Source organism: Mesoplodon bidens (assembly GCF_964165515.1).
Source record: "Mesoplodon bidens genome assembly, chromosome: 11".
In the NCBI taxonomy this organism is placed as follows: Eukaryota; Metazoa; Chordata; class Mammalia; order Artiodactyla; family Ziphiidae; genus Mesoplodon; species Mesoplodon bidens.
This window is the reverse complement of record NC_138167.1, coordinates 56,201,895-56,214,558: the sequence shown is the minus strand read 5'-3', so window position 1 is coordinate 56,214,558 and position 12,664 is coordinate 56,201,895. Positions and strand designations below refer to the sequence as shown.

General features: G+C 34.8%; 1 protein-coding gene across 2 annotated transcripts in view; it reads right to left on the bottom strand.

The window, feature by feature from the left end:
• SLC2A13 (solute carrier family 2 member 13) overlaps positions 1–12,664 on the bottom strand; it is a 470,241-nt gene that overhangs the window by 82,381 nt on the left and 375,196 nt on the right. For both annotated transcript variants that reach the window (XM_081248366.1, XM_081248367.1), the window contains one exon: positions 7,519–7,644. In XM_081248366.1, the coding sequence (XP_081104492.1) occupies positions 7,519–7,644 (126 nt within the window). The remainder of the gene's footprint in view (positions 1–7,518; positions 7,645–12,664) is intronic.

Sequence of the window (12,664 nt, the reverse complement as noted above, 5' to 3'; positions counted from 1 at the left end):
TAAAAAAGAAGAGGTGATAAAGGGAAAATCCCCTTTTTGCTATTTGGCCTACTTCTGTAATACAACTGATCTTATACTGTCACCATAGATATATTGCTTCCCTAGCATACCAATGAATGTTTGGAGGAAATTTGCTGAATACTTCTTCCAATAATTATTAAAAAGTATTTTTCATGTAGTATGACTACAAGCAATATGCAGTATACATATTTGGAGTACATGGTTAATTTTTATTTTTTAAACTTTCTTAGTGTTTTAATGAGTACCAGGTAAACATTTAACATTGTTTATTAAAAATCACATCATTCTCATTTTTCCTTTAGAATGAATGTAGAAGATATCACTAAAATGAAATAATGGGAACATCATATCCTCTCATTTGGAATTTTGTTACTTTCAAACCCTTATATATTTTCTGGTGATGGCAGACTTTTCCATTTTTGTTATTAAATGATTATTGACTGAAATGGTAAGGCACTGAGGAATTTAAAATACTGCAGGATACAGACATTGGAATTTATAATCTAAAAGAGAAGATACATCCAAACTCAAATCACTATCACATAAGACAGTATAATTATCATAAGTTATACAGGTAGTGCTAGAGGGGACAACAGGGAATATAATAAGCATTGTTCTCTGGGGCTAATCAGAGAGATTGCAGGAAAAAGTGATACCTAATCTGGGCAAAAGATAATGCTTAGAAGTCAGAGTCAGAGATTCAAAAGAGGGAGAAGGAGGGTAAATCCTAGGCAGAAAGCACAGCATGAGGAAAGGCAAAGAGATCAGAAATCATAATGGATATTAGGGTGATAGCAGGGGGTTTCGATTGACTAGATTTCTGTGTGGGAGAGTGGTGGGTAGCTGGGAAGACAGGCTGGGTGTTGTATCAGAGTGCAGATTTTAGAAAAATATCTGCTGAATGAATACAATAAACCAGACATTCAGTGCAAGTTAGAACAATGAATTGCCAAATAAGGATCTATCTGGCTATTTTGGTGTGCCTAATTACAGAGGGAAAATGCTGTATTATAGGAAACAAATGCTGAATCAGCACATTAAGAAAGTACCCCTAATTAACAATACTTTTAAAGAGTCAGGATATTTGAAGTACCAGAATAGAGTATTTTTGTTTTTGTGTGTATAGAAAGCCAGGAGAGATGGAGGTGCATGAATAGACACAGATAAATAAATAGAAAGTATTCTAATGCACTTATCTGTTAGGAAGTGCTTATTCTAGTCTAGAAAATGTGTTACTGAGAAATGTAAGAAAAATAAAAATTGTTACAGGATATTTACTGCTTATATGTGTGCAGAACTTTACATTTTTACGTGTCTTCAGAAATACTCACTTAAAGTTCATAAAAACCATACTGCTGTGGATAAAAGGGAACCCTCAAATGTTGGTGGGAATGTAAATTGGTACAGCCATTTTGGAAAACAGTATGGAGGTTTCTTAAAAAACTAAAAATAGAGCTACCACATGATCAAGCAATCCCACTCCTGGGTACATATCCAGAAAAAAATGAAAACTCTAATTTGAAAAGATATATGTACCCCAGTGTTCATAGCAGCACTATTTATAATAGCTAAGACACAGAAGCAACCTAAATGTCCATTGACAGATGAATGGATAGAGAAGATGTGTGTGTGTGTGTGTGTGTATAGATATGTATATACACACATACACACGTATGTGTATGTGTGTGTGTGTATATATATATATATATATATATATATATATACACACACACAATGGAATATTGTATGTTATATTGTATATTAGGAGTATGGGATTAACAGACACAAAGTACTATACATAAAATAGACAAGCAACAAGGATTTACTGTATAGCACAGGGAATTATATTCAATATCTTGAATAACCTATAATGGAATATTACCTGAAAAAAATAACTGAATCACTGTGCTATACATCTTAAACTAACACAATATTGTAAATCAAATATACTTCAATAAAAACAAACAAAAACCATATTTTTCAACACAGCAATTATATTATTCCCGTTTTACAGATGAAGACGGGCTCACAGAGGCCCAGACTGTCCTAGTGCCAATGATGAGGGAAATGATAAAAGCTCAAATTTGAAACCGACTCAAAAATGTTCATCTTTCTTCTACCCAATTGTTGCTCCCCTAAAAGCAATGGACTTACTGGCTTTTTGACTTTGAGAAAGTAATTCAGACCCTCTAAGCCTCACTGTCTTCATCTGTACAATGGGGATAAAAATCACACTTCACAAAGGTATCAAGCTGGTTCTGGAAAGTTATGTTTTTTCTAGAAAACTGTCTATTTTATCTGTTTCCAAATGCACTGGACAGCATTATTCATAATATTCTGTTATGAATTTAAAAATCTTTACTATCTTTATATGCCCTTGGGCTTCCCTGGTGGCTCAGTGGTTGAGAGTCCACCTGCCGATGCAGGGGACATGGGTTCGTGCCCCGGTCCGGGAGGATCCCACGTGCCGTGGAGCGGCTGGGCCTGTGAGCCATGGCCGCTGGGCCTGCGTGTCCGGAGCCTGTGCTCCGCAACAGGAGAGGCCACAGCAGTGAGAGGCCCGCGTACCGCAAAAAGGGGAAAAAAAAAAATATATATATATATATATATATATGCCCTTTTTTTCTCATTCTAAATACTGTCTGTGCCTTCTGTCTCTTCTTAACCAGTATTGCCAGGGTTTTCTCCATTAAATTTGTCTTCTCTAAGAACCAACTTTTGTTTTTGGATCTTCTCTAGTATTTCTTTGCTTTGCATTATTTTTTCCTCTTGTCTTTTAATTTCCATCCTCTGATTACTCTACATGCTAACTGTATTCTAGCTCTCACTTCTTGTGGATCTTGTCAGTTACTAATTTCAGTGTCCTGGTTTCCATTATGATTCCTTCTTAACCCATTAATTAATTTGAAGATTTTTTTTAAGTTTACAGACTAAAATAAAAGACGTGATAAATATCTTTCTATTGCTTTGCAGTGTTATCACTGAAAAGACATTTTGCACAATACTGATTATCTGGATTTACTTAGAATTTATTGGAATTTACATTTATATAAATTTATTCTTTGTGCTTGGATATGGTAAATCTTCATAAGTGTTTTATGTTTGCTTGAAAAGAATGAAGTTCTCTATGTGTTAAGTTCATTATTTAACTCTTACATCAAGCTTGCTATTAAGTTTTCCAAATTCTCTAACCTCTGCTATTTTTTGTCTTCTTGATTGAGCACTTATCTAATTTTTTCCACTCCTTTATTTCCAACCTTTCAATGATTATCTCTTGTAAACAGCACATAACTGCATTAAAAAAATCTAGTGCGAGGAACTTTGTCTTTAATAGGTATGCTTAATTGAGTTATTTTCACTTTAATAACAGGTACATTTACATGTAACTAATTTTTTGTGTGTGTGTGGTTTCTCTTAACCATGTTTTTTTCCGGTAATTTTCCCCTTTTCCTGTCTTTATTAGTTTGATTCATTCTCTTTTTTCTCTCTGTACTAGTATACATCTTTAAGAGATTATACTTATATTTTTAACACTTATATTTAACAAGTTGTAAAACTAATTATAATCTCCATTTCCTTCTGAAAACAAACAAAAGAATATAGAGGGCTTTTTTTTCCCCCCAAAGTTCCCATGCCACATTCTATGTTATTTATCTAGAAGTTTATCTTTCCAAGTTTTTTTTTTTACAAAATTTACTTTAGTATAACATTTGTTATATATGTATATATATACACACACACACATACATACCCATATACCGCACAAATCATAAGTGTGCAGCTTTCAGTATAATCGAAAAAATTATACTATTTCCTTTTTCTCTTTTAAACATATTAAAGTCTCTTAAAAGTTTTTTTTTTTTTTTTTGGTAATACAAGGTTCTTTAGGTATTCATTCTTCCATCTGTCACACTTGGTGGCTTTCTTTCCTCCATAAATTGATGTAGTTTTAAATTTTTGACTATCTCATATTTGCTTTCCATGGAAGTCTCATGTGTCCTGGATTCTGACAATTGCATGTTTCTTTCTGAGTTAGCTCTATAGACGTCTCCAGTTTGTGACCCACTTTTTCACTCTTCATGTTTCTCCTATGGCTTCCCCTTCACAAAGGCAGTGTGAAATTATAAGCCATATTTCCCCACAGTAAATGCTCCTGGTTTTGCTTTCTCATGTGTGATGCTATTTCTATTCAAGGTCCCAAGTGGGCCACAGAGAATTTAGCAGCTTGCCTAGCCCAGGCCAACAGTTTTTCTTGTCTCTGTTTCAGAGCCTAGGTAGCCCATCATAGCTCCAGAGTCAAGACCTGCACCTTTGTCTTCTCAGCACATAAAACACTAGCCTCTCACTCTTTAGGCCGGCTTCTGTTCTGATATTCCCATGGGCTGCTGGGTTTCCACATGGGCTCACTGCTCTCATTCTCATTGGTGGCACGTAGGCATTTCTCTCAAGTTCAGCTGTGAATTAAACCTGTATTTGCCTGTGTGTGGGATGCATATAGGAGGTACCGAGGATGATGGACAGGAGGAGGTTTTCTATCAGCTAAGTATAGTATATTTTCTAGAAGTATGTTAAATGATTTTAACATGGATTTTCCTTCTTAAAAGTTTTAATTGTAAAGTACACATTACATAACATTTACCATTTTAATTAACCATTTTAAATTTTAATCATTTTTTATTGTACAGTTCAGTAGTGTTAAAGCATATTCACCTTAGTGTGCAAGCAACCTCCAAAACTCATTCCATTTCCAAAACTGAAACTCCATACCCATTAAACAAACTCCCTATTCCCTTTTGCCCCTGCCTGTGGCAACCACCATTCTTCTTCCTGTCTCTATAAACCTGACTACTCTAGGTACCTCATATTAGTGGAGTTATACGGTATTTGTTCATTTCACTTATCATCATGTCTTCAAGGTTCATTCATGTTGTAGTAGCCAGAATTTCTTTCCTTTAAATATGAATAATATATCATTGTTTGTATATAAAATTTGTTTATCCATTCATCCATCAAATAACACTCGAGTTGCTTCCATCTTTTAGCTATTGTGAATAATGCTGCTATGAACATGGGTATTCAAATATAACTTTAAGACCTTGCTTTCAATTCTTTTGGACATATACCCAGAAATGGAATTGTTAAATGATATATAATTCTGTCTTAAAATACTGTTTTCCAGACTGGTTGCACCATTTTACATTCCTATCCACAGTGCATACAGTTTCCAATTTTTCCACATCCTTCACAACAATTGTTGTTTTGTTTTTGTTGTTGTTTTTTATCCTAAGGGGTCTGAAGTAATATCTCATTGTAGTTTTGACTTGCATTTCCCTAATGATTAGTGATGCTGAACAGTTTTTCATGTGCTTGGTCATTTGTATATTTCTTTTGAGAACTAAATGATTAAAAAAATTTTTTTGATTGAAATATAACTACACAGATATAGAAAAGCATGCTGATTGACTTAAAGTTTTGTTTCCAACTAATTATAGTTGATTATATGGACAAATGGTTTTCATTATGTTGAGATAATTCAGAGTACATCAAAATCAGCATACTATCCCCATCATGAATGGTATTATCATTTTACCTGGTGTCTTTTCAGGAAACAGCTACGATTAGAGATCTCAGTTTCTGTCTATGAATTGCCTCAATACTTGACCCTAAAACATCTAGAAATAGTATATCTCAAATATGAATCCAAGGTAATGGTAGATTTTACCCTGAATATTCCATTCTAGGTAACTGCATAAAACCTGTCAACCAAGTAATAAACAAAAATATAGTGAAGGCTATTTTAACTACAAATGGAAAATCTGTTGTAGGAATTTTTCATGGTTAACACATCCTGCATTTTTTGCTTTCTTTCTAGAGCAGATTGAGGCAACCCACCACAGTGGCCAAGCTAGGAGGAGGGTTGTTGCTCAGCACAGAGAAGAGTGAGAAACCCTGTTTTTTTTTTGGGGGGGGTGGGCAGTAAAGAATTTGAGGTTATTCTAAGAATAGTCAACAAACACGAAAGTTCTTTGTATATTTTGTTTAGTTCTTTGTATTTTTCCTACTTGGGTATTATCTGTTTTCACTTTTCTCTAGTACTGTGTGTAACCAAGGAATAATGGTACAAAAATATAAATAAAATCTAAGAATAAGTTGAAGTAAAAGAAGTAATACATATTTCTATTAAAATGTTGTACAATTTGTTATTTGCAAAAAGAACAAGACTTTTATTTTGAGACCTCTAGACCTTCTACTGAGGAAGAGAAAAACATCTAATTTTAGTGTCCCCTTACCATCAGTAGACATTTCTCTTAAGTTTGTAAATGAATTCTATGAAATACAGGAAACTACATATACAGATTTCATAATGTTCATAATTCTTGACTAGTAACTTTCAGGTTTTTTCTATTGAAAAAAATCTTAAGGATTAATGCTGTAAACTATTACATCTAAAAATATTTAATCAATTAACTTCCTAATAAAGCTTGACTGATGAAAAGTATGTGCAGGGTGTTTTTAAAAGAAGCTCTTTCATGTTTTCATTTTAAGTAATAATTGCATTTCTTTTACATATTTCTTTTTAATCAGTGTATTTAAAATGTGGTCTGGATTTTCACTCAACTACCATATAATTTATTTCTACTCCTTTGGAGTAATTCCTAATAAAATGATTAATGACAACAGCATAATGATTAATAATGACATATTATACTTCATGGCTCCTAGGAGATACAAGCACTTTATTACAGATTTCATTGCTTTCATCAGTATTAGAGACAGAATGAGAGGATGCTATTCTTTTTATGAGAATTTAAAACACAAAAGAGGTTAAAGCCATGTCAAATAATACTTACATGTTTTTGTGTCCATGAATATGAATATTAGTTCATATTTGTTCTATACTAATATTTCTTTTATGTGCCTACTATAAACCAATATGATCTGTCAAAAAGAGAAAGGTTTATACTTTCTCATACTTGCCTATAATTACCAACTTTATCCTTATTTTGTTTAATTTCTCTGACTTCCAGGAAAGTACTAAAAGAATAAAAGAATTTAAAGTGATAGTAATTCATTTTGACTTGACAATTTTCTGTCTTTCACTTAAGTTTGGGAGTTTGGAAATTATTAGTATAATTTAAAAGTACCCAGCAGGAGAAACTGCCTTGGCAATATTTAGAAATACCTGCCTCAATATCCAAAGTCCTGTAGCTTATTAGGACAACGCTGGGTCTGAAATTTGGATTTCCTGAAGTCTAGGCTAGAGTTTATATTCTAAGTTTGTGAAACATACAGTTGCAATGTTGTCTACCCACACTCATCAGAATATGCTGCAAAGTAATGCAGTTATAAAGACCAGTTTCAAAGTTTCTTTAAAAGAAGACCAATTTAAAAGAAGTAGAGTAATTTACTGTAAGTGCAGTCATTCTGTAAGTTTAAAAATAAGACTCATTATGAAATTTTATTGTATATTCTTATGGTATATACTGAGCTACATACCTGCCCCAGGCTGCCTCGTTTGTAGATGCTTTATTAACTGGAACACAGGAGGAGTCACTGACGGTTGATTTATTCATCTTATAGCAGAAACCGCAGTCTGGATCCAACATACATTCATTACAGTAACTGTAAAATGAAACGAGTTGTAGTCATGTTCAGAGACAACTGCTGCTCAGTCAGTACACAATATGTGCTCCCCTGCATTTTCCACTTTACTCTGCAGTAAGCTTGGGGCCATGGCACTTGTTTTGGCCATGGCAAATGACATGTGCTGAGGCAGGTGAGAGCTGGCTGGTCTCTTCCATCTCTCCATCCTTTGGTTGCAGCAACTTTGGAAACTACTTTGAGATGGAGGATTGGGTGTGCAATATTGGATGTAGAAGAAACCCTGTCTACCTACAGCAAATATACTTTTGTTTTCCTAAGCCACTGCAATTTGTTACTGGAGCATGGACTGGTCCATCTTGAACCAGCTGCCTGGTTCCAAACTCTACCAAAGCATTTATTTCTCTTAAATGTCTCCATCATGTACCATATCTTCTAAAAAATGGAATTTCCCCCAATATATATCATGAAATAGAAAATTCAAAGAATGAAAAAAAATATATCTAGAGAAAAAAGTTAAAAAATAAAAATGCCACCACCCAAATAATGGTCACTGTTAACATCTTGGTGGACATCTGTATTTTTAATAAATATATATTGAAAATCAACTATGTTGTATGCTTAATTAAAAGAAGTTGTAACCTTTCAAAATTGTATAAGTTTTTATTTTTTATTTTTTAGGTTGCACCATGTGGCATGTGAGATCTCAGTTCCCCAACCAGGGATCAAACCCAGGACCCTGCATTGGGAGCACAGAGTCTTAACCATTGGACCACCAGGGAAGTCCCTAAATTTTTTTTTAAAGAGAAAAGAAAAAAAAAGTTGGTGTAGGGAAAAAGGCTAACTTTTCTCTAAGTTAATTACATCCATTGATTGGATTACAGAATCATAACCAATTAATCATTGCTCACTTAACAGCAGTATCCTAAATGCAGGAAAATTTTAAAGAGGCAAAATCCTTTAGAGGGCAGGGTTTTCCAACATAAGCCTACAGCGTGCTTGTAGAATGAGTTTTCTCACTGTCATACTACTTGCCAGACAAACCTGGAGCACTTTATACATAGCAGGCACACACAAGGTATGGAGACCCTAAGATGAATAAGCTAAAGTCCCTGCTCCTTGATAGAACTAGTAAATAATGGTAATATGATAGAAAACAGTTAAGAACTACTCTAAGGACAGAGACCTGATTATTCACCTGTAAGAGTGGGGGATAATTTCAGAGACAATATTTGAACTGGATCATAATAGAAATTTATCCAGCAAAGAGGTAGAGAGAAGGGCATTTCAGAGAACGGCTTGTTCTTGGGTTGGCCAAAAAGTTCGTTCGGGTTTTTCCATAACATCTCACAGAAAAAACCTGAATGAACTCCATACATAATTAAAGAACAGTCAATACAGACTTATTAATATCTACTGTGTACAAGTAATTACACAGTGGGGTGTGGGAGAGAAATAGGGTAAGAATTACCACAAGTTAGCCAAAGAAGACATGAATCCTCAAAACCAAAATACTTCTTTGATACATTTAGCTAAATGGAAAAAAACTGGCATTGTTTAAAAATTAGATTACTGCCATTTCAGCCTCTGTCTGTAAACATTTTCTTTGCAAATAGTCTATTTTTAATGAGACTTCAACCTTATCCTAAAAGCAAAAAAAGAGGTCTTTCAAAGTCTACCAAAAAATCAATACACTTTAGAAAGGTGATACAGTATTGTGAATCTAAAATTTCCCACACTTGTGATAAGCAAAATAAAACAATAGAAAGCATAAGAAGTACTCCGAGCTTCTGGCTTTGAGAACTAGTCTAGGCTAATTTGGAAAGGAAGATCATTCCTACTAGTATTTTGTTTGTTTATTTATTTGTTTGTTTGTTGTTTTATTCTGCCCATATGAGGTAGAATTAACAACTTTGATTGTTTCAATGGCTTTAAATGATACTTATTTGGGAAATGTCAATTCATCCATTTGTAGAGAAATGACTCTCTACTTAATTTCTGAAAAAATACTTATTTCCTATAAAAGGCCAAAAAACTTAATGATAAAGGCTAATAGTTACCAAGAACCTACTGTATGTGCATGTCAGACATACAAGGTGTTACCTATAATGCTCCGCCTCTCTAGCACCATTCAAGCATCCAACTCTGACCACAACCTGCCATTCTTCCAGCTCTCTTCCTAAATGATCCCTGCTCTGCCATGATCATTCATTCAACAAATACAAATATTTTACACTTACTCTGTGCCAGGCGCTATTCCAGGGGCTGGGAGTCATTAGCGAACAAAACAGTTTCTTTGCCCTCATGAAGCCGATTTGTATATTAGACCTCCTGGTGACCTCCAGTTAAGTGATCTATTTGCTCCCTATTCCTTAGCTTTTTCCTTTCTTTAGTTCTGTCCTTAATTAGCTTATTGACCATGACCCATCATTTCAACATCTTAAATTTCCCTGCCTATTTATCTTCCCATTTCACCCATCTAGCTGTATATGAACACAAACATTTGCCTTTTCTGTGCCTTCACCCACCTACCCAAATGCAGTTGAAGGAATTACACAACACGGCAGATCAGTAGTTCCTCTGTAACACACTACTACCAGCCTCAAAAAGATCCTCAACAGCCTGAAATTCTCAATAGTTTTCTCTTGTCAACTCTATAGGAGGACTATTTTAACCATTCTACACAAAACCTATTCCTCAAATCTCCAATGCTCCATTTCCCTTTACTCTCTGCAAATGACCTCAACTTCAGCTTTACAGAGAAAACAGATGAAAGCGGTAAAGATGGGAAATTTATAATGTTATAGCAAATATATAAACCATTCTACTTTTCTATGCTCCAGTTACGAAGAGAAGCCATTCTTCTCAGCTAAGGTCAACTTCTCTATCTGGGATTTCATCACATTCCATCTCCTCAGGCCATCTCAGACCTGATTATTGCTCCTTCTTTCTCTTAAGATAAAATATTAGGTTTTTGATTGTGATATTTTTCTCCTTTTAATGTAGGCATTTATAGCTATAAATTTCCCCCAAGCACTGCTTTAATTGCATCCCATATTTGGTGTGTTATGTCTTCATTTTCATTCATCTCAAAGTATTTTGTAATTTCCCTTGTGATTTCTCCTTTGATCCATTAGCAATTGAGGAGTGCATTATTTAATTTTCATATACTTGTGAATTTCCCAGATTTCTTTGTTAGTGATTTGTGATTTCTAATTTCACTCCACTGTGATCAGAGATCATACTCTGTATTATTTCAATCCTTTAAAAATTTACCAAGGCTCGTTTTGTGGCCTAGCATATGATCTGTCCTGGAGAATGTTCCTTGTACATTTATGAAGAATGTGTTATTCTGTTGTTGTTGGGTGAAGTGTTCTCTAGACATCTGTTAGATCTAGATGGTTTATATTCAATATACTAATCTTAAAGCATCTTGGCCCCTTGGTTTCTAACAGCCTTCACCTCCACTTAACTTCCTCCACATCCTGGTAATTGTCATTATCTTGAAGAGGGGTCAGCAAACTATAGCCCTTGAGACAAATACAGGCCACACCCCATTTTTGTAAATAAAGTTTTACTGAAACATAGCCATGCCCATTTGTTTACTTATCTATGAATACCTTCAACTTCAAGGGCAGAGTTGAGAAGTCTAACAGAATCCATATGGCCTGCAAAGCCACAGACATTTACTATCTTACCCTTTAAAGGAAGTCTGCTGATCCCTGATCTTAATCACATACACAGATTTCTTATTCCTTTCCTTCAAGATCTCTTACTTCCTTACTCCTAGGATAACTGTTCTGTCTCAGAGATCCTCCACACTCCTTTTTTCCTGATGCTTCACTAACTTCATGGCTTTGCATCCTTTTCTGTCAGACTTTCATGGTAAACGACTTCAACCACTTTCACCAGACCCTCAGTGTTTTTGTAGTTATGTTCTCCTATAAAGTCAACCTATAAACTTTTATGTTTGTTTCTTTCTATGTTTTTACTTTCTACATCTAAGTTTCTCTTTACTGGTGGAGAATTAACATAACCAGGCATATTGGTGAAACTCCACAATCACAGTATTCAACTGCAGCTGGATCCTCACTGCTGGGAGGAAACTTTTACCTGTCCCTAATCAGTGATTTTCCCCACTCCCACAACTGATATCCCAAATGCCCACAACACTCCTACAATCCCAGTCCTTATTCCCTCCTACAAATATTTTTGAAAATGGCCTTGCCTTGCTTCCCAGTGAAAACTGAAGAGATTAGGAATGAACTTTTTCAACTTTAAACTCAGACATGAACAAAGATATCTATAGCCACATCTATCCTCGCCTGTTTTCCTCCAGGCTCTGAAAAAGAATTGTTCAAAGGTCATCCTTCTATCAGAGCTTTTAATCTTATTCCCCTTGGTCTTCACTAGGACCAACACTTTGTCCCATTGGTTATTTTCTTCCCTTTATACTTTCAGGCCTCTCCTAGAACATACCCCATAGTTTATGTGCAGGCTCTGGCCTTTCTCATATTAAAAAAGCATGAAAAACTGTCTTTTGTACTACTTCACACCAGTTCATAGGAGTTGGTCAGTGAAAAGAGGCCAAATATTAAAAAGAGTTCAATTTCCTTGCCATCTCAGGGAGTGGGCCACTGTTGGGAACTGATTGGCTAACTGATCTGGCCTTGGAGCCTCTCAGACTTCTGAAGGCAAAGTATGATTCCCTACCACTCCCTTATCCTTGACCTGGAATATTTGTTTTTCATCATTTGGACTATTTTATGGCAAGATTCTCCCAAATGTAACATTTCTAACCTCAACTTGACATTTAGAAGATAACACAAAGCTTAAATATCCTGGGGAATCTGCTAATTGACCTTTTACAGAGAGCATATATCATAACTGTGGCTTTAACAAATAGTGTTGAAAAAAGGAACAACTTCTAGAAGTGGCTATTTTTTATTCATGATTTGCTCTTTAAGGCTTTCTTGAACATGACCTGATAAATTTACATGAGATTTTCTAATATAAAATTTGAGAATTTAAATATATTTTT